Source organism: Papaver somniferum, chromosome 2 (assembly GCF_003573695.1).
Source record: "Papaver somniferum cultivar HN1 chromosome 2, ASM357369v1, whole genome shotgun sequence".
Taxonomy (NCBI): domain Eukaryota; kingdom Viridiplantae; phylum Streptophyta; class Magnoliopsida; order Ranunculales; family Papaveraceae; genus Papaver; species Papaver somniferum.
In genome coordinates, this window is record NC_039359.1 from 109886925 (window position 1) to 109910173 (window position 23249).

Here is a 23249-nt window from a genome sequence, read left to right on the forward strand (position 1 = left end):
GAAGATAATATTTATATAAAGTAAATATAAGTCCAATTCTTATCAGAAAAGTAAGTATGACTTCGTGATTTAGTCGGGTTTGAATACCTCTCAAAATTTTGTATTTTCTAATTTTTTATTAAAAGTTTTTAGGTGAAGAAAATAAAAACTTGGACGTGAAATACGTTGAAGAGTATATTATTGGAGAATCTAACTCTTCATATAAGATTCGCTTAACCATTTTAACTCAGAGCGATTTGAAATTCTTTGAAACGAAGTGTACGTTTTTAAAAACCATGCCTATTAGATAGTATTTTAATCCTCTTATATTTTCCAACATGCTCTTTTTTCTCATGACAATATAACTCTGTCATTAATTTTAGAGTATTACATAGATGTATTGGATCATGATTTATATGGATAAGAACAGATACTAGTTTACCTGAATCTAGCAGATTTATAAGGTTTTTTAAAAGAATCTTATAGATTCTTATAGATATATAATTTGGATTATATTGGATTGAGTTAAGATTAATTTAGATTTATAAAAAGTGAAGATCATTTTTCCCTTTAAAAAAAAACCCATCAATAAAATTGAGGTGATGGTGGTGGTGTGTGGGGCTGGTGGTGTGTGGTATTTGTAGTGGTGGCGGTGGTTGTTGTTGGTGGTGGTCGGTGACGATGGTCGACAGTGGTGGTTGTTGGTGGTGGTGGCGCTAGTGTTGGTGGTGTGTGGTGGCGATGGTAGTGGTTAGTAGTGGTGGTGGTGGGTGGTTGTTGGTGGTCGGTGGCGATGGTGGTGCTAGTGTTGGTTGGTGGTGTGTGGTAGTGGTGGGGAAAAGACATAGTATGATGTGATAAAAAAAAGAACAAAAAATTATCCATTACAATCCGTGTAACTTTTGTGGTTTGAGTTGAGATTATAATGAGATAATAATATGCATAATTTGCCTACAAATATTCATCACAATCCTGATATATCCTTCTCCTCAACTATCCTAAGAAATCTTAAATGAATTGAATACCTCGGATATTTAAAGATTCCTGACATATCCTAATTGAATACCTCGGATATTTCATGAATCCTGACATATCCTAATTGAATACCTAAGAATTTTTAGAATTGTTAGATATCTATCTAAATCCTAATCCAATACAACCCTGTTAGAATTTGACATGACCAATTCCATCCGCAGTACAACTTGGCTCTTTCTTAAAATTTCAATACATATGATTTAAATGTGTTTAGTTCTAATTAACTTTCGAAGTGTCAATTTTCTCAATTGAGTAGTCACATAGGAAATGTAATAATTTGCATTTATAAGAAATTTTTGTCTGTCAACTGAAAATAATACATGAGCTAACACTTGAATAATAATAGTACTTTGTTATCAATTCCATCAAGCCCAATTGAGTTGTCCCAACAGAGTGACACGCCATAAACATAGTACAAAATTCTTTCAAATGTTCACACTTCACATGTAACTATCCTCAGCATATATATCTCATTAAGAGTTGTTGAAAATTTGAAATGCCGTCCCTCACCGCCTTTTAACAACAGTTGCAACGGGTATACCGACGGTTGATCTTGTTCAAGGTCCAAGGGACAAATTTTCCGAAACAGCAGATAGCTGTGATCGGAAGGGATTATACCAAATCCGTGAAAGTTGAAAGGAAGAGACACAAAGGAAAGGAGATAAAAGTAAATAAGAAAAAGTAAAGGACAGAGGGAGGGGGTGACCCACTCATGATGATGACCCCATCCCATTTGATATGATATTATTATACAACCCGGAAATACAGGGGGAGTTTTGAGTTTTCACTCTCTCTCATCGATCCATCAAAATAAAAAAAAAAAAGTCTGTCTTCTTCTACTTTATCTTTTACTTCTTCTTCTTTTTTAATGTGGGACAAGCATTATTATTACTGGTCTCTCTAGAGTGACTAACTAGCTAGACTGTCTAGTCTCATCTCTTCATATTTTTCTCTCTGGTAATAAATTCTGACACATAAAATAGCCCCAGCCAGCAGCAACTGCTACAGTCCCCTCCTCATCTCCTCTTCTCCCCCTAAGCATCAGCTGCAACGCCACCAGTATAGCTGCAGTATGACCAGATAGTAGACAGACAGACTCAGGCCACCACCTTCTTCTTCTACATAGTTGGGATATACATACAACTAGCTAGGAACCAATTCTAAACCACACCAACAAGAATCCCCCCACATACAAAGGGATAGAGATAGAGATATTGACAGTGAGTGACTGTGAGAGAGAGAACCTTTTTGGGGAAGGCTTAAAGAGCGAGAAACGAAAGAGACTATTACAGGAACAGAAACAGCAGCAGCAGCAGCCCAGAAGTACGGGCGGTGCGCATGGGATAAAGAGAGAAAGAGATGGTCTCTATTTTTTTTTAAGTTTTGACTCATCTTGTTTTAGAAACGTTGAGGCTGCAAAACCTAAGCAAGAGTTTCTTGTTTTACTCTATCCATCAACACTACTTCTTTGGTAATGCAGAGATTCTTCTTCTTATAAACATTCTATACACATTTCTCTTCTTATTTCACTCTTCTTTAATTTTATCCTACTCATTGCTGCTTAGATTGATTCTCTCATCAAGTTCTTTTAGTTTTTTGGTTCTCCAATATGGGAGGATTAATTGATCTCAACAATATCCTTACTGAGGATGAAGATGATGATACTACTACAACTACATTACTTTTGTCTTCTTCATCACCTTCATCAACTACAACACCACCACCTTCTGTTTGTTTAGAGCTATGGCATGCTTGTGCTGGACCTCACATTTCTCTTCCAAAGAAGAATACTCTTGTTGTTTACTTACCTCAAGGCCATTTGGAGCATATTTCTCAAATCCCACCTTCTGTTGTTTATGATTTACCTCCTCATGTCTTCTGCCGGGTTGTTGATGTTGCTCTTCGTGTAAGTTCCTCTATCTCACGCCTCATTTTGTTGTAGATAATTTTGTTAATTAATAATCATGGAGATTGTTTATTTATTCAACAGGCTGAGCTTACTACTGATGAAGTCTATGCCCAAGTTTCCTTGATTCCTGATACTGAGGTAATAATAATCACCGTCTTTGTGTTTTTGTTATGATCTTGGGCTGATGATTTTTGTTTATAAGAGCATTGAATTGAATTGAGCTTGTGGTATGAAAATCAGGTTGAGCAGAAATTGAAAGGAAATCAGATGGAAGAGAATATGGTGTTCATTGATGAAGAGGAAATTGAGGGTGCAGGTGGTTTAAGTAACAACAAATCAAGCAGTAGCAGTAGTACTACCACACCCCACATGTTCTGCAAAACCCTTACTGCTTCTGATACAAGCACCCATGGTGGTTTTTCTGTTCCTCGTCGTGCCGCTGAAGATTGTTTCCCTCCTCTGGTAGGTTTTGAGCAAATGCTCTTCCATTTGGAGTTCTGTTTTACATACCTAGGATGTAATTTGATGAATTACTAAATGTGGTTCATAGAATGAAACAAATTATTTTAATTGAATTTGTAGGACTATAAACAGCAAAGACCTTCACAAGAGCTTGTTGCAAAGGATTTACATGGTATGGTGTGGAAATTTCGTCACATCTACAGGGGTATGTATGTTCAATGGTACAGAAGTCTTACAAATCTTACCTCAGTTGCAATGTGTTCAGGAGATTGAAAGTTCTGCTTAAACATTTTTAATGAGTTTTTACTCTCTCTTGCAGGTCAGCCTCGAAGGCATTTACTTACAACTGGATGGAGTGCCTTCGTTAATAACAAGAAGCTTGTTTCTGGGGATGCTGTGCTCTTTCTTAGGTATATACATTGTAGTCTTATCATCCTAACTTAAAATATGATTTATCATCTTAACTTACTGTGTGATTCTTCGACCAGGGGCGAAGATGGAGAACTGAGGCTGGGTGTCCGAAGGGCAACTCAGTGCAAAAGTGGCGGCTCGTTCTCAGTTTTTGGTAGCCAGACCTGTAACACTAGCACACTCACATCTGTGGCTAAAGCTGTAGCTTCGAAGACTCTATTTCACATTAATTATACACCAAGGTAACTAGGTTTTCCGGTTTGAGTTGCTATTGTTGGTGGTATTATTGTATGATGTTAGGATTGAGGTTTATTCACTTGTCGATTTTGTTTTGAGCTACATTTAATTCTGTAGCATATCTGGAAAAAGAAAAAAAAGATGCTAGCAAGTATAATGTGTTTAACAAGAGTCAAATGGAAGTGCACCTGAGTTTGAATATTCATTTGCAGGGTTAGCCCGTCAGAGTTTCTAATTCCTTTCCAGAAGTTCTCAAAGGGGTCCGGTCTTTCGTTATCTATTGGAATGAGATTTAAGATGCGATTTGAAACTGAAGATTCAACAGAGCAAAGGTTTGACAAGCTTTTTGCACTTCACAAAATGCATCTTTCCTGAAGGAAAAGACTATCTAAATTACTTGCATTTTGCAGATACACTGGAATGATTGCTGGGATTAGTGAAATGGATCCTGTTAGATGGCCTGGTTCAAAGTGGAGATGCCTGTTGGTATGTTTTCTTGTAATATTTTTTAAGGCTCTTCATTTGCTGCATTTAGTAAGGATCTATGCATTATCCTCGAACTTCAATCATCTTCTTGCCATAGCTTATACTCATATATGTCCTGCATGTGACATGTCTCAATCGTTGAAGATTCTTCCGCTAAATGTTGTAACTCATTTAACAGGTAAGATGGGACGATAATATGGAGATGACTCGGCAAAATAGAGTTTCTCCATGGGAGATTGAGCCATCTAGTTCATTTTCAGGGTCAGGAAATTTGTCGCCGCCTGGTGCTAAGAGAGCCAAGATTCGTTTGCCAGCACAAATAGCAGATTTTCCTGCTCCTAGTAAGTGTGACAAGTACTTTCAAATGGACGTTATTAAAGAATATTTGCAATATTTTCTATTTCAAGCAAAGTAATCTATTTTGTTATTTCCTCTTTTTTGTTACAGATGGGGGTAGATATTTGGACTTTGGGGAATCTTTTAGGTTCCAGAAGGTCTTGCAAGGTCAAGAAATTTTGGGTTTGAACCCTTCTTACGATGGTTATGATGTGCAGAATCATCAACCATTCGGTATCAGGAGGTGTGACCCTGGTTCAAACAGTAATGGGATGGCTGGAATACTAAATGGCGTCAAGGTACTTTCAGGAACCTCGGAAATTCCCAACAAAGGAGTAGGCTTTGGAGAATCTGACCGATTCCCGAAGGTCTTGCAAGGTCAAGAATTATATTCAAAAGCACCACAAATGAGGGGCTTAGTGGATAACAGGTCTCATGATAGTGGTGAGTTTGGATATTTGGATGGGGTTCACAGGTCTACCAATGGTAGTGCGTGGCCAGCAATGTTGCGTGGCTACAGTGATGTGCAAACCAGAGCACCATCAGTGAAGGTGTCGTCTCCATCATCAGTCCTAATGTTTCAACAAGCAAGTACTCGGGCTGCAAATCCTGGCCATGCTTATGCCTTCAATAATAATCATGAGAAGGGTAAGTTTCCTAGTTTATCTGATTATCTTAGCCTTAATATACCAAACTAATGTCATAATTATCTTATACATGTTGGTTTTTATACCACAGAAGATTCGGCGTCCATGTTTGCTCCAGAACTGTGGAAAGAACATCAACTAATGGATTTTATGCATCCACCTACCTCCTTCGTGAATCGAGCAGGATTGATGGGTGAACGAGGTTTGGCTACCAGTAGAAATGGTTGCAGACTCTTTGGGTTTCCCTTGACTGAGGAAACTCAGGTGGCAAATGAAGAGGATATCAGCACTACTCCAATTACATCTCCATCTTCAAATGAGAACTTGAACCCAGACATCCCTTATGTAGCTTGTACTGAAAATTATTTGGATCCTACCAGCTCGGCAAAAGCATTTGGACAAAGATGCACCAAAGTAGGTGAATCTTTACATGATAAACACCCTTGCTCGGAATAAGATCCTTACTTGTAAAATTCTTTGCTAAGTTATGTAGCTTTTTGTTATGAGATAGATATTACAGGTTCACAAGCAAGGGAGTGTTGCAGGCAGGGCGATTGATCTCACCAAGCTTGAGGGATACCCTGATCTGATATCTGAGTTGGAGCGGCTTTTCAATATGGAAGGTCTTTTGAACGACCCGAAAAAAGGATGGCAAGTTGTTTATACTGACCAAGAAGATGAGATGATGCTAATTGGAGATGGTCCTTGGAAGTAAGTAACTTCTCACATTATTATACACACTCCTCCACACTGTCATTTTTCACTTAGACAAATCTTCAATGTTTACAGGGAATTCTGCAACATTGTATCGAAAATATTGATATACACCCGAGATCAGGAGGTGGTGGAGATGGATAATAATGGGAACAGTTCCGAAGGGGAAGTTGGTATCTTTGGTATACCTTGATGTTCTCTGGTTCCACATCTCCGTGGTTTAATACATTCGTTCCGTATTTGTATGTAAGATCCCTAATGCAAACCGTGGCATTGTTTCTGTATTTGTATGTAAGATTCGTAATGCAAACCGTGGCATTGTTTGTTTCTTTTGTGATTGCTTTTAAAATTGTACCAACAATGGAAGATTCTTGCTGCAAACTGTAGCATTGTTTTGTTTGTTGCTGCTTTTAGAATTTACCAACATTATGTTCATTGTGTTAATCTACTTTTGCCATTTATGGAAGGAAGATTGCTTTCAAACTTTTATTGAATGGAGCCTGCCCCCTGTATCCTGGAAAGAAACATTTTAGGCCAAGAATTGAAACCTATTTGAACCAGCTAAAATTTTGGCCTATTTCTGTTCAAATTCATTTGGCCATAACCCAGCATATTGTGGCATTTTTTTTTCGAGGTTGCGAACTGTTCCCTTAATAAGTGGCCAAGCATTTTAGCCAATAAAAAGGTATGGATATGATTGCATCACTGAAAACTGGAGACTAAATTTCATTCCTCTTATTTAGGTACATGTTAGAAAATTATAAAGTCTGTTGGATACTTCAGATATAAGGTAAAGAAAAAAAAGGAAGAAGAAAACCAGGACTTGTACAAGATTATCATGAGTACCGACGACAACAACAGCAGCATGAACAAATCAACATTTCACGCAGCTATGCATCCATGGTTTGCTATGGGTCACCTAACTCCGTTTCTTCATCTCTCTAACAAATTAGCAGAGGAAGGTAACAACTAACAAAGTATCTTTCTTTTCTCCAAGAAAAACAATCATCAAATTGCAACAATCAAACTTGCATCCTAATCTCATAACCTTCTACCCTCTTGATGTTCCCCACGTCGATGGCCTTCCTCATGGCGCCGAGACCATGTCTGACGTTCACATCTCTATCTCTCACCTCCGAATCGCAGCTTATTATCTTCTGAAAGACCATGTCCAGTCCCTTCTTACCGATCTCAAGCCTAATGTCGTGTTTTATGATTTCGCGGAATGGATACCTTCATTTACAACTCCTCTTGGCATCAAATCCATTCACCATACCGTTGTTAGCGCAGCTTCAACCGCATACCTGCTGGTGCCTTCGCGTCAGCTTGACTCAGCCAGCATCGCGCGTTTGTCTCCCAACGGCGAAGACAAAACTAATACTGAAATCAAATTAATGGCTCCTCCTCCTGGTTTTCCTCTAAATTCTCCTGTGATGCTTCATCGACACGAGGTTAAAACCATTACATCGTTTGTCACACGTAAGAACGAATTCACAGGTTTGTCTTTCTTCGAGCAAGTGACGAATTCACTGAAAGCATGTGATTACATTTCTATCAGAACGTGTAGAGAGATCGAGGGTCCTTACTGTGACTACATTGAGACTCAGTACGGGAAGCCAGTGCTGTTGACAGGTCCTGCACTGCCCGAGAAACTCACCAAACCTCTAGAAGAAAAATGGGCTAATTGGCTTGGTGTGTTTAGTCCAGGATCGGTTCTTTACTGTGCATTTGGAAGTGAATGGGTGCTAAGAAAAGACCAGTTCCAAGAATTGCTTCTTGGTTTTGAACTCACGGAAATGCCTTTTTTCGTAGCATTGAAACCACCTATTGGTTGTACCACGGTAGAAGAGGCATTACCAGAAGGGTTCGAGGAAAGGGTTCGACAAAGAGGTGTGGTTCATGGAGGATGGGTTCAGCAACCACAAATACTGGCGCATCCTTCCGTCGGATGTTTTGTAACACATTGTGGTTTTGGGTCAATGTGGGAAGCCTTGATGAGCCATTGTCAAATTGTACTGATGCCACATTTAGGAGATCAGTTTATGAACACAAGAATTTTAGCCGGGGATTTGAAGGTAGCAGTGGAACTGGAAAGGAGGGAAGAAGATGGTTGGTTTACTAAAGAGAGTTTTAATAGGTTAGTGAAAGGGGTAATGGATGAAACAAATCCAATCATGATCGAGATTAGAGAAAACCACAACAAATTGAGGGAGACATTGTCAAATACAGCTCTTGAAAATTCCTACACTGATAATTTCATCAGTAAGATACATGATTTGGTGAAATGACGCAATATTGGAGCTAATTTTTTTTTTCCTCATTTTGTTGTGTTCTCATTTTCCCTCTCCTTCGAGTGGTGATCATCATATAATAGAAGCATCAGTCAGCTAACGTGTGGAGATATTGATGAAGTTACTTTTGTGCGGGGTTCCTTAAACATCATGCAGAGGCAGGATAACATTGCGGCTGCGAATTTAGCTTTAGTATGTAATAGATTAACCAGTCAAGAAGTCTTTGAGTGGTTAGGTCGAAACTTGAGCCTGCTGGTCAGGGCTCTCAGGCAGAAACTCTGTTGATCTGTCCTTTCATTTTTTCTATATAGAATAAGACATAATGTAGAATATTGTATGATTATGCCCATCATTATATGAAAGGTAAAAAAATCTATGCACCCAAGGAAGACCAGGATCCTATGTTTTTCCCATCTCAGTGCAAGAACCAAGCACAAATCCATGTTATTGAGTATCGACTATTACTGCTCAGTTCACTATTTGCTTTTGCGGGAATATAGGTCTGTTTGTGTAAGCCTGTAATGTATAAGAGCAGTAAGATTACGATCATGTCACAAAATAGCAACTTACATACCTCTGTATATCAGTGCCATCACTGCAGAGAAATTTTTTGATCTTCACCAGGACATGGTTAAGTATATATGTTTGCCAGATGAGTTCTGGAATGAATAAGTCAGATGTGTTCCCCGAGTGGCGGCTCTTTTGTAAAGGTTTGAAACATTGGAGTATCCTCATTTGGGAATATCTGTCCATGAACGAATCCGTTTGCAGACAGTCAACAGAACTATGTCACCTTCTCATGCTCTAGCATGCAGGACTTTTTTGCGCTGCCGAGCATGACCACTGTCCTCCCCTCTGCAATCTCTTCAACAGCAAAAATAACTGAAGAGCGGGTAAAAAACGGGACCACTTTTTTTTTTGAAAATTACTTATATTGAAAGAAAAAGATTATATACGGGTATCAAAAATGTTGGTTTCCCTTATCTCATCCAGAGGATTTGAGATATTGGTGTCTACCAACATAATGTTAACTCCATTTTGTAAGCTAGAAATATTAGCTGAATTAGAAAAACAAACATCAGATAGTAAAGCAGAATTTAAAATATGTGGCATCAACACCCATTGTTGTTTATGAATTCCTTGCTTACGCGTTTCTTTTGCCAAAGTGTCTGCCACTTCGTTGCCATTCCTATTCTTAAACATAAAACCCAAAAAGTTTTCACATGTCTTCAAAATCTTCACAGCTTCAGAAACTATGGCTTTGTTTCTCCAAAAGATGTTGCTCTGCTTGTCCTGAGCATAAAGGATGAGCCTCTGACAATCACCTTCCACTGAGAAGTTCTTTAGGTCCATTCTTTTTGCCCAGTTTGCGGTTTCCAGCATACTCAGAGCCTCTGCTTCTTCTGCTGTGGAGGCCCTGAAAGTCCCACCTGTGGCTTGGATTGCACCACCTGTATCATCTCTCAGAATTATACCATATCCAGCAGGAGTAGAAGAACCAAACCAAGAAGCATCAAAGTTTATTTTGAGATGGTTTACTTGGGGTTTTGACCATCTCAAAAAACGGGACCACTACTACAGAGATATGTGGAGAGATTTCCATTTGAACCTCCCGGATAGAGCTGGGAAAAGTTGGTCAAAGAAATAAAATTGGTGCTAGAAAGTCTCTCTGACACACTGATTTATATGTTTACCTCACATTACTTTATATATGTTCATCTTTGTGTGGGCAACATCTTGTAGATTCTTCATTAAGTTAGCTACAACTTCTGTTTGTTTTGCGAAAAAGAAGGCAACAGTCACCAAATTTTGAAGTAATTATATGGACGATCCCATTACCCCACTCTAGGGGCATGATACTAGTAGTAGAGATTAAAACAGTCAACACTTATCATCCTCACTCTTTGGGCGTGATAAGCGTTGGCCAAATTTTAGTATAGCTGCTTCTCTAACATAAGCAGCTTGCTTACTGCTAAGAATGAAGAGACTTGCCTTACTAATTTTGAGAAGCATGAGGTTCTCAAGCATGCATGAAGAAAACCAACTCATTTTATGATACCCTTCATTGTGACCAGAAACAATATTATGTTATGGCTAGAAATATTTTACAAACTAATAATCACAAAAAAGAAAAGTGCCTACTTTAAACCTTGGTGCCAGAGTCTTAACCTGAACACTCTGTGAAGCCTGTGGAGGTAGCAGATGCTTAAGAAATTCCCCAGTGGCCGTGAGAGGTGACAGGTAGACATGTTGCTTAATTATTTTCACCAGTAAAATAAAAGAAAGAGATGATACAAAACCTGCACGACGAAGAAAGCTTGCTGCCACCAAAATCGCCAGATATTCATCAGATAAGCAGTTCAAACAATCCGATTCTTGAAAAGGAACTCCACCTTCTCAAGAGAACTGGAACTTCTCCTTGCAGTAATCTGCATCAGTGCACCATCTACAAGAATGCGTTGCAAAACTCTTGCAATGTTCTTGGTGTCATCGATTCCAAGATGGTGTTTTCCAACCAATGGCATGTTGAGTTCTTTCATCATAGTTACCATTCCTGTGGCCTAAAATTCACAAGTAGATAAGTGAAGGTGTATCAATCAAATTTGTCTTTTTAGGTATAGTAAGTCCCACAGATCTAGTTTCAAGGGAACCAAACTTAAGTAAATTACATTAATTTACGCACCCTTCTCTTGTAAAAGTTGAGATATATGTCTTTCAAATTAATCCACTCCATGAAGTACGGGGGTAGCTTCATACTTGAATCTTTGCACTGCTGAGGGACCTTTGTCTTCAAATCCCAATTTCCACTATAATTTCAACAAAAACTAGATGTTGTTAAGTAAGATGAAAAGAATACTATAAAAATAAAATCATAGTCCATGAGTATCTGTAATGGATAACATTCTCGGTTTTGATATGCTTTCCAAAAAACAACAAACCGCTGAAGACAAGACATCTCTGTGTCATAGAAGAAGATGCATATATATTTACTAACCAAGTAACAAATGCAGCTCGATGTAGAGCTCCTCCATGTTCTGATTCCCACAAATGATGAATGGTCATCCAAATTTCAAATTGTTGAATTACTTCTTCAAATGAGATTGCTGTATCGTGCCAAACACTGGAGATCAATGTTAGCTATACCCCCTCAAATAGCTCCAAAATAATCAATTACTTTTCATTACCCATAGTTTAATAACAAGGAAGCTCCTCTTTCGAGATTTTGCCATGCCCGGCACACAGACACAGTGTGTCAGTGTCAGATGCTCACAAACACTTCAACAATGTGAGATGTTGTGTGCGAGCACGTAACTATATATGAACATAAGATATATCTATATGATAATACCTTGGATCCATATGCAGTACCACAGATGATCATATTTTAACCTCAAAATGTACTAGGCAAAAAGATAAATTGAGATACAACTTCATCACATACCGATCAACTCCAATTTTTCCATATTTTCCTTCAATATATTCCTCCACTCTCTTCTCGCTCATTTTGGTAGGCCTCACAAACCTGCAAGTGAAGAATATCACAAGGCAGTTAACATAAAACATACTTCATATAAGGTAAAAATGGATTAGGGACTCACTGGACACATACAAAGTACATATTTAGCAACAAAAGAAGCATTGTGAATGCAATCTCAAGGTAGCACGATAGAAATATACAAACACAGAAAAAAGACGAAGAGAGAATAGGAATCAAACTAGATGTTGATAAATCGACAAAACTCAAAGCACCCTTCCATAACTTTTCGATTAATGTCTTGAGAAAAATAAAAGTATCGCTCCGCCTCCAAAATACTAGCTAATAAGTACGTATACAACATACTAGAAAGAAACCCTTGGGAAAGTGCCCCTCTATAGAAACTTGTAAATAAACAGAACTCCTAAATGATCCTGCACCAATTATGATCCCTATTCCCCTTGATCAACCAATAGCAACAAGTTGGGTTCAGAATAAGGTTTTACAATGACATGTTTGGAGACTCAGATTAGCATTAGGTGTAGCGCTGCCATATTGTACAAGTGTGAAACGGTACACTGGATGTCTGCTGCTAGACTGAATCTCAAACTTTGACGTCAAACCAAAACCTCATTCATTAGAAAGAAATGCGAGACTAATTCCGAAGTATTAATATAACCTTAGAGCCTCAAAACGCATTATATATGCTGCTTACCTGTGGAAAAAATCTACAAACTCCAAGGTTTTTGTATCAATTATTATAACAGGAAATTCAAGAATCTCAACTTTCCCTTCCAAGTCGAGCACCAAAAGATAATCTAGATTTTGAGCACCCACATTTTCAAGATCAGCAACATTTACTTGAAGACCAGAGGATAAATCATGAGTGAACTTCTCAAGATGCACAGGATCATCCATCTACAAACAAAAAAATATCGAGTTAGATGTTATAAAGCTCCACATTACACTTAAAAACATTATTACTAAATACTGATACACTTAAAATTCATCTGAAAGGCATAACAGTGACATTTTGCAAAAGATTGAATGTCATACGAACAGAGAAAATTCCCAAAGAAATCAATCTTCCTAATACATGCTATGGGGTAATGAACCCAAGATGAACTAACTGAAATCTAATTTTCTGTGAAAACATTTATCAAACAAGTTGGCAGCAGCTAATATTACTCCCGTATCACATTGAACTTTTAATAAAGAAAACCTAAAACTCCACAAAAGAAGCTATTTTTAAGTTTGGGTTTTCGTAAAATCATACAAATGGAGCATGAAGATTAAGTGGAGTACGTGTTTACCATGGTGCATTTTTCTTGTGTGTAATACAGACAAATCGGTTTCCATCTTTTAGACACTGCTGTTGCTGTTGCTGTTACTAAAGGAGTAATCTCAGTAGATGTAGACTTCAATGTTACTGATGAAGATGGAGAATTATCCTCCGCTTTATCAGTTATAGTAGGAGGAACAGAAGAAGAAGCGGAAACAGAAAAAGTACGAACAACCCTTCGGATTGGAGTAAGAGGGTTTAAAGGAATCAGTAATGACTTGGATGATACAATACAGAAGCTTGATAAAGGAAATCTAGCTAAGAACGCCATTGCTCTGCTCCTCTGAGAAATTGAAATGGTTGGGATAAAACTTTATCTTTACATTTCAATTTTGCCGCGAAAATGATATCTCAAGTCTAAACTGCTATATGGGCTTAACTGTTCTAATATCCAACAAGTACGCAAGAAGTATATAAATGTGAAAACTATTGTAAATCCGTGGATTTGGAGTCATCCACACCCGGTCCATCTAAATGGTGGGCGCTAGATTCTCATCCGCGCACATCTATTACCCGTGGGTCTAATATATGTGGGTGTGCGGGTGAATGGGCTGGATAGAGTAAATCCGCGGATTTGTATTACATCCTAATTAAATTACTCTTAGATAAATATCCTTATATGTTAGATTAAATCCTTTCTGGAACCTACAACCATCATGTAAAACCAAAATTTCCATGGATGAATAATACGAAGTAGATATACTACTAAGTATAGATTACTAGTTTCATACCTTGTATAATTCTAAAAATACCTTTAACCTAGCGGGTACAGGTAACTAAGTATAGATTACTAGTTTCATACCTTGTATAATTCTAAAAATACCTTTAACCTAGCGGGTACAGGTGTCCGATGGATTTCTAGACATGTACTCGCACCCGGTCTAACATTTAATGGATTTTCAAGAGTGGGTTCATGTCCAGTCCACTCATGAGCAGGTTGGGTGGCCATCCGCCAAATTGCACTTGGGACGGATTGGCGAGTTGGACTACCCATTCTCATCCCTGCTAATTATAGATTTATAGAGAAAACTTTAAGCCTAATTTCCCCTATGATTGGACCCAAAAGAAGATTACTCGGGTCAGATCTTGGATAGATTCAAAGTAGTCTAACTCGGCTGAATTACTCATAAGTACCCGCTACTAGCTGTTTGGCGAAACCGATTCTAAATTCCTCACTCAGAACGAGAATTGGCGAGTAAATTGCCGAGAACGACCAAGTTTTATCGAGTTTTGTGTGTGTTTGTATTTGAAGTTCTATGAATGATTTTTTTAACATTGCATCAATCGTATAAGCTTTATTTAAATGAGATTAATTAATAATTTTTACATTTTGCTAAATCTAGGTGTAAATCATGTTGGTTATGATAAATACTTATGTGATCAGAGTAATTTTATGAGCGTGTTTGGATAGCATAAGTAGAAGTGATTCTGGAGAAGAAGTAGAAGGTAATTTTAAAAATCAGAAACAAAAATAATTTGCTTCACAAGAAATTAACTTTTTCACTCCTAGAAGTCATTCTAAAATTATGTACGTGCTCAAACTAATTTATGACATTTTTGCTTCTAAAAGCCAAAAAATAACTTCTTATATGGTATCCAAACAAACTATAAAATCTACAACAAGTAATAAAATAACTTCCCACCAACGGTACTACTAATGCTTCTTTCATCCCATGGCAATCTTTAAACGAATCGCACATAGGAAATTTCACCTAATTATGATACTCTCCTCTCGAATGAGTATTACAAGAATACCCCAGTGGGATTCCCATGCAAAAGGTTAGTTCAGTGTGTCCAAGAAATAAGTTTGTAAGAACTACAACCTTCACTATGTATAATGACCAAGGTAGTTTGGACAACAAGGAATTACCAAATCCGAAAATTCTAAAGATACACAGTAAATGTTTTTTTTTCCGTTTTTTTTAATATTCCAACTGTAATCCAACTCATACACCAAAATCTCTCTTGGATGACAACTAATATCAGCTATCATATAACATATACTTTACTAATATATCAATCATAAATATGTTTATCCACTGGGATATGGAAAGGATATGAATTCCGAATATCAGAAAGATATATAGAATATTTCGGTTTCGAGATCTCACCTTGAGTATCAAGGAACATACTTGAACATTAAGTAATAAGAGTTTAACAATGCTCAAATACTATTTCGAAATCTAATGAACTTTCCATATTAACCAAACCACATTTCCGATTTCTATGCGAACCCTGAGATAGTAGCCAAATCGAAAAAGTATAGTTTGGTTAACCTAAGGATAGGTTCTGTTAGGGATCCATGAGATCGGTCCTAGTAGAAATCCTTGATAAGGGATCGGTCCTACTAGAGATCCTTAGATGCGGTCCTAGTAAAGATCCTTCTTTAATGGATTGGTCATAGAATAGATCTTTTGCTTCAATTCAATTATAAAACAAGTTTTGTATGTTTGCTTTCTTAAACTCATGTAGTTAAACATAGTTTTTGGGGTATGGAATCAACCCGAAAGTTAAATACACTAAATAACAACAAGTTCCAATTAGTGTTACGTTAAATCTACAAAGTCCAAATAGGTAGACTATACTTCGTAATCTAATATATCGAAGTTGTGCAAAACAACTAGTATATGCGTCCTTGACACTTTGATCATAATAAAATAACCAAGTCACCAATACCAAAGATACATAAATATACTTCTTATATTACGTTTTCAATCTAAACAACTTAAAAAAAAAACGTGGATAAAAATGGAACAAGTCAAGTTATGTGTTACTAACCCCGAACAAAAGGATGATATGTTAGTTGATGCCGATATGCCTTCAAGTTCTTTAGAGTAACACGCGCGAGTCTCAATATTTTTATTGTTCTTGGTCTAACCTAAGGAAGTTAACTCTAATAATCTAACCAAGCAGCTTTGCTTTGAGTTTTGGAGCTAAAATATGACAACCAAACTTGACATACCAACGCTTGGTAGGTTGAACCGAGCGAAATTCTCTAACAGATCCAGTTATACTTAAATAATTGTACCTATTTCTATAAGGAAAACTAATATCAGAATTAACTTAGTTTTGTTAGTAGGAAAACGATTAACTAGAGTAATCTTTCCCTAAGTTCGATAAGCCAAATTAGAATCCAAATCAATCTAGTTTCTTATCAGGATATAAATTTTCAGAAATAATTCTTCCATTTATTTCCACAACCACGTTTCCCGCCAAGATATATCTTTAAACACAAGTTCAAAATAGAACTCTCCCCTTGTATATGATATTCCCTACTAAACAAAATAATAACACAAAAACAACCTTTATCAAAAAAAAGGTTACATGATCTTAGCAATCACCTCCCACAAGAGAAAGAATAAAAATGAAACTTCTCAATTGTATACCGAATATTCAACTTATACAAGAAATCAATACTAGTATATGTGAGTTAAATCGCTATCATCATATAATGATTTTTGATATAGCAACCCAAGAAGGTTAGATAAGAAAATCTGTTACAAATCATAAAACAATAATCCAATATGAGACTGATATTTAGTTAATAAAAACCAAAGTTCATAGAAAGCAACCCAAAAAAATATGTAAACCGGCACAAACATTACAATCATAACTATCAAAAATATGACACGACAATTTATAAATAAAAACTTATTATTCATATTTTATTGGTAGTTTTAAATATAGCTTATACAAATATCCATAATATAAAAGAAAATGATTTGTTTGGTATCTCAAAAAAATTTCAATCGATAGTAAATGACAAAGTTACCCCTGCGCACTTCATTTCCTCATATAAACTTCTGTAAATGTTTACAAATCAAAGTGAGAAATGGAATTGTACACTAATTAAATTACTCGAATGTCCCTCTGTATAATCTCACGCTTTCTTCACTTTTAAACATATAAGGGAGAAATATCCTAAAATCACCAGCACTTTCGCCGCCGCCACCTCTCTCGGCTTCATCTTCATATTCATAAACAAATCATACACAAATTATGATCCAACTGAATCGTACGCAAACCGTAATGAAACTACACAAATCATATAAAAGTTACATTAAATCGTCTATATTCACAAATCATAAACAAAATAAAATACCATCAACTTTCTCCACCTGAACCACCACCACCTTCTTCAATATCAATGCTAAATTCAAACCCAAAATTTTAGATGTACATCACTATGCTTCTAAATTTCCCTTATTACCGCACCTCAGTCATAAATTGAAAATTCATCACTTTCCAAGAATCCTAGTATCTGTACTTCGGCTATATGTAGAATCCTAGTCACGTAAATGGCTAATGTATTACTAGTCTGGCTCCGGCGATTTTGTCTGGCGATTGAAAGCCAGAGATTTCGATGGATTGGTCTCATTCCCGGTTTCGATTTGATTTGATTTCGTCTCTTTTTCTTCTTTATCTAGTTTTTAGATTTGATTTCCACGGGGTTTTTAGGTTGCTGCTACAGCCTCTTCTAGGGTTTTGTTTTTTCGATTCTCTCTTTAGGGTTTTTCTTTGGTTGCGTTTTTCCCTACCATGCCTGCGTCTACTCGCCGTGCTACTGCTCGGAATTCTCAACCATCATCCACGCCCCATCCATCTCCTCCATCTTCACATACCGTAGAGCTTCATCGTATGGTTCTATATAATCCAGGAGAGGAGCAGAACACATACCATTGTCCGTTCAAACATCTCAATGGATGCCTCGATGGTGTAAATGGCAGGGGATATGCCAGGGCTTCTATCGTTAGTCATCTACAGGGTAAGCACTTCTCGGCGGTAAACAAATCTAGTAGCAGAGCTTCCATTGCTGGTGACTTGCAGGTTTACCAATCTGTCGAAATGGTCCTCTTACATCTTTGTATGTGGTTACGCAGTTCATGCATGAAACTACACGCTTGAAGAACTCCTTGCAAAGGACATAAAGGCGATCACTGTGATATCATACCTGGTCCATTAAACGACACTTCTGCAGAATTTATCATTCATGGTATTGATAAGCCGTTGAGTGTCTTACCTGTTTTTCCGGATGATGCAGCCACAGTTGCTGAGTTGAGTACCATTGATACCCTGGATGATTTCTACTTGTCAACCGAGATTCTCAATGCTGTTTTCCAACGGCGTTTCACCACTGTGTCCAGTGTATTGCATCAGTGCAGACTCAGTTTTTCTCGGACTTTGAAGAAATGCCTTGACAGCGTGCTTAGCAGACCGGCTAACTTGAATGCTTGGTTACGACTCTTACTCTTCCCAATCTGTACCTTGTCTCTCTACAGACCCAAACATTCCGTGGAGGAGAAGTCGAGTAATAGGAAGAGACTTCAAGTAGCTGCGATTCAACAAGCTTTATTGATTTGGAAAGAGCCCAATGGGTGTTATAAGCTGATATGAAAGATGTTGCATCAACCATGTCAACAACACACTAAACGGGACAGCAAGAAGAAGCCAGAAGTTGCTAACTTGAGTGTCTGTCGTAATAAGATCGGTTATGGACATTATGCAGCTGCAATTCGAGTTTTGTCGTCGGATGGGATTGCTCCCCGCAATGATAACACCTTAGCTGAACTCGAGTCCAAACATCCAGCTTCCCCTCCACCTTCCATTCTGAATACATACTTTTGCAGTGACCCCGTGACTGTTGATTCGAGAGTGGTCTTGGGTGCCATCAAGAGTTTTCCAAAAGGGACTTCGTGTGGTCGTGATGGCTTGCGTGCACAACACCTAGTTGATGCTTTGAGTGGTGCGGCAGCGAGAGTTACATATGAGTTAGTGTTCTCGATTACAGGAGTAGTCAACCTTTGGTTGGCAGGTAAGTGCCCTAATTCTCTAGGTGAATACATTGCCAGTGCACCTTTTACACCACTACTCAAGCCAGGGTACTTAGGCCTATTGCGGTTGGAACCATTTGGCGTCGTTTGGTTTCCAAGGTAGCTACCTTTTCTGTAGGGAAGGCCATGACTTCTTATTTGGGCAATTACCAATTTGGTGTTGGTATGCCGGTTGGAGGGGAAAACATTCTTCATGTGGTAAATGGCTTACTGGAGTTGAAGGGTCATTCAGATAAGATGTCAATGTTACTTATTGATTTATCGAATGCATTCAACATCGTGTACAGATCACATCTCATTAAGGAGGTCCGACTTCATTGTCCAGGTATTTCTCGTTGGGTTGAGTTCTGTTATGCTAGGCCTGCTAGACTGTACTATGATCAACACATTTTGTCCTCCGTCCTTGGTGTTCAACAAGGTGATCCGCTTGGTCCCCTTTTGTTCGCTCTGACACTTCACCCCCTTGTGAAGTCCATTGCCTCTCGCTGCAAACTTGATCTGCATGCATGGTACTTAGATGATGGTACTATAATTGGTGATACGCTTGAGGTTGCTAAGGCTCTGAGCATAATAGAATCCGAAGGTCCATGTAGGGGTTTACATCTGAATATTAAGAAAACTGAAGTTTTTTGGCCCTCAGTTGACCCAGTAGCATTGTTGAAGGTGTTCTCAGTTGACCCGCGTAGCATTGATGAAGGTGTTTTCCTCAAGGATATTGGTAGGCCCAGCAACGGTGTTAAACTTCTCGGTGGACCTGTGAGTTTGGACTTGGATTACATGAGTGACATTGTTTTAAGTAGGGTAAAAAAGACCATTCAGCTAATGTCTGCCATCAACAAACTCCAGGACCCACAGAGCGAGATGTTACTCCGCAACTGCATTGGTGTGTCCAGACTATACTTTGCGATGCGTACCACCAATCCTGCAGCTTTACAAAAGGCCACTGATTTTTATGACGACCATCTTCTTCAATATTTGAGACTTTTAATCACGGGAGATGGAGTTGGTTATGGGCCTTTACAACAGAGATTGGCTACTCTGCCTATCAAAGATGGTGGTCTCAGTATATATACTATGTCTGACATTCGCAGCTATTGCTATCTTGCCTCCCAGATTCAGACTGCTCCAACACGGAAGGTTATTCTTGGCGACTTATTTCCATCAGACAATGGTTCTGCTTACCAGACGGCTCTTCAGAACTTTATTCAGGTATGTGGTTTGCCTCCGACTTATTGCGTCGATAATACTGCCCCCCCCCTCTTCTATGCACTCCTTGGCAGTCACTTATTTTGACGCAGTTAAGAAGCAAATCCCTGTCCAATTTTCATTATCTGCAAGAGACTCTATTTTGTGGCAATGTAACCGTGTCATACATGCGTAAGACTACCTTCTAGCTATTCCAATCAGTGGGTTAGATCAATGCCTTGGGCCGAGACAGTTCAGAGCTGTAGTTTGTTATCGCCTTGGTATCCCCTTGTTTGTTGAGGATGGTTTATGCTCCTGTTGTAATAAGCCTATGGATATTTTTTAGGACCATGCGCTTCACTGTGCTAATGATGTTGAACTTAAGTTTCGACATGACTTGGTTCGTGATGTAATTGCTGATATCTGCTACAAGGCGGGTGTACCTGCACGTAAAGAAGTTTCGCTAGGTTTTCTGTCTGATGATAACAAGGATTTACGTCCAGCGGACATACTTGTTCTCAACTGGGAAAACGGCCAAGACGTGTGTATGGATGTCACAGGCGTTTCTCCTTTCACGGGCGAAGGGGTTCGGGCATTTATCCCAGACTAGGCTATTTCAAAGGCAATTTCACGTAAACGTACTAAATATTTGGACGAATGTGTATCGCACGGTTATGGTTTGGGTGTTTTAGCTTTCACTACTTTAGGAGAGCTTAGTGAGGATACTATTTGTTTTTTCAAGCGTTTGAAGAATTGTTTAGCTAGTAAAGATGCTGGCAGTGGTCCAGGTAGTTTTATTTTCCATAGATTGGGTGTTGCTATTCAAAAAGGGGTTGGTGCCCCGCTTGTAGCTCGGCTGCCAACTAAAAGTGTAAAACTTTAAGTTTTTTGGTAAAATAAAATCACATAGCTAACTAGAAAAATAAAATAAAATAAAAACTCGAGTTAGGGCATCAATCAATATTCAAATTTTGTTTCCAATTTTTTTTTAACATGTACTGATTGTATCATCACCATGTATCAGTAACTGATGATCTAGGATGAGGGAGAGATGAACATATGCGACTGTGGAGATGTCGCCATGGCAACTATGACTCGGTGATATTTCATATTGTACTAAAGAGAATAAAAATATATGAGTTATGAAAAATGGGGACTATAACTCGGTAAGACTGACAAAATTCTGAAGTAGCACGTGTTTAACACGTGTTCACAGTAACGAAGGGTTAGGCTAAAGAAGTTTCAACACATCACATATTCATTTTTTTAAGTTTACTTTGTTAAAATTACGACATGGTTGTAAAGTTAAAAATGGTTTAGGAAAAAACGATAATATTGAGATAATATTTGAAGTTTCATGACTAACTGCTCAGGGAGTTTAGATTGTTTGAATTTTCTACAAAATTGAACAATGTCATGTAGCAATTTTGGATGATTTAATTAGTTAGTTTTTTTTTAAAAATATGAATAACACTCATTTGAATAATTTCATAAGTAATCTCATTTGAAAAAATTGAAAAATTACTATGGTGACAATAAAGAAGCATTCATGATTGCTTGATTCATAGATAAAAATGAAGAAAAAAAATCAAAAATGATTTACCTACCGAGATAAAATTCTAGGAAAAAATCGTGTGAGAGAATGGAGGATCCACCTAAGCCTTTTACCATCCAATGCTAAGAGTGCTCCCCCTTTTAGCCGCAGGATCTATCCATGGAATATTTCTCGGAATTTTAGGGTGTCACTCTAAAAATATTAACATTCCAGAAATAATTGTTTGTTTTTCAATCAAAAAAAAAATTACTCCCCCATCCTATTTTAATTAAAGGTTTAGGGTTTTTTTTAATCTAAAAATAGATGAAGGTTTTCATATTTTTCTCACTTTTTTCCTGATTTGTCCTTGCATTGAAATCAACCACTAGAAACAAGGAACAAAAAACTAGGAGATCTAAATATTATAACAATTATTATTAAGGGATATATATGGAAAAAATAATCTCTTTCCATTTTCTTAATCTACGTGAAAACACCAAAACCTTCAACTAAATTGGGACGGCGGGAGTAATATTTTACGGCTCATGCCGCCATGTGTCTGTGCCACCATCACTTCTGTTACCGACACCACAAAAATGTCCCCTTCAAAATTACACAATTTTACAACAATGTCATGCGATTATGGCACGGGTGATGCTCCAGTTGATAATAATCAACAATCTGATTAGTTTATTCTTAAAAGATTGAAATAAGAGACTCTTATTTAAAAAAAAATGCAGCCTGCTTCATTATGATTGCTCAGTGTTTCTTTTGAGGTTCTTCCATTCCTTCAACCGATTGAACTTTATGTTTAAGAGGTTTAATTCGACAATCATCTTCATAAGCTTAGATTCAAATCATTCCTCATTCTTTTAAAAAGCATCAAGCTGTTCTCTAGCAATTTCAAAATTGCATAATCATGGACATGAGTTCACGAAAAATTTGATTTTCCTTATGATTTTTTGAGAAATAATACATGATTTAAGTTGTATCGTATGTTTCAAGCTTTATCAGTTGAGAATCAATATTGATAGTTGAATCTTCACCTTTCTTGAATACAAAAATTTTCCTCTGAAATTTTGAAACTATTCAAGAAGTCTTTTATATCAAGCCAGAAACTTCCCTCCCGGGCTTCTCGAAATATCAGGAATAGATTTGTATTTGCTTGATATTTAAAACGAGTAAAACAGAATCAAAACTTGGAAATAAAATCAATAAAGATTTTCGAAAAATAGGTTTTCTATAAAGACAATAATATATAAGGAATCATGCAGTATGTTTATCATAAATATTCATATTCTTCCATAACTTAATAATTGTTAGAGCACTGCTCGGTCGAACTCGCAAGTGTTAATATCTCAAGCTTGTTATCAAG

At 37.5% G+C, this 23249-nt stretch overlaps 2 protein-coding genes and 1 pseudogene across 5 annotated transcripts; 2 read left to right on the forward strand and 1 right to left on the reverse strand.

The window, feature by feature from the left end:
• Window positions 1-1955: 1955 nt before the first annotated feature.
• LOC113348775 (auxin response factor 3-like) lies at window positions 1956-6660 on the forward strand. 2 transcript variants are annotated; one of them, XM_026592636.1, is made up of 13 exons: window positions 1956-2920; window positions 3005-3061; window positions 3164-3385; window positions 3506-3590; window positions 3705-3795; window positions 3874-4038; window positions 4246-4365; window positions 4444-4519; window positions 4698-4860; window positions 4967-5503; window positions 5597-5916; window positions 6014-6213; window positions 6292-6660. In XM_026592636.1, exons 1-13 carry the CDS (start codon window positions 2624-2626, stop codon window positions 6407-6409), a joined length of 2451 nt encoding a protein of 816 aa, XP_026448421.1. In that variant the 5' UTR covers window positions 1956-2623; the 3' UTR covers window positions 6410-6660. The 2 variants fall into 2 exon arrangements, with proteins under 2 accessions (XP_026448421.1, XP_026448420.1); XM_026592635.1 differs by having other exon boundaries at window positions 1958-2920; window positions 5594-5916.
• Window positions 6661-7024: 364 nt separating this feature from the next.
• Window positions 7025-8892, forward strand: LOC113348776 (annotated as a pseudogene).
• A 570-nt stretch (window positions 8893-9462) lies between these two features.
• LOC113348778 (uncharacterized exonuclease domain-containing protein At3g15140-like) lies at window positions 9463-13692 on the reverse strand. Of its 3 annotated transcripts, XR_003359793.1 has the most exons (7): window positions 13296-13692; window positions 12698-12900; window positions 11950-12030; window positions 11503-11628; window positions 11191-11314; window positions 10808-11068; window positions 9463-9958 (listed from the first exon to the last, which is right to left on the reverse strand). XR_003359793.1 is itself a non-coding variant. In XM_026592637.1 (6 exons), the coding sequence occupies exons 1-6, from the start codon at window positions 13593-13595 to the stop codon at window positions 10868-10870; spliced, it is 1035 nt and encodes a 344-aa protein (XP_026448422.1). In that variant the 5' UTR covers window positions 13596-13692; the 3' UTR covers window positions 10539-10867. The 3 variants fall into 3 exon arrangements, 2 of the variants coding, with proteins under 2 accessions (XP_026448422.1, XP_026448423.1); XM_026592637.1 differs by lacking the exon at window positions 9463-9958 and having other exon boundaries at window positions 10539-11068; XM_026592638.1 differs by lacking the exons at window positions 9463-9958; window positions 11503-11628 and having other exon boundaries at window positions 10539-11068.
• Window positions 13693-23249: the final 9557 nt, after the last annotated feature.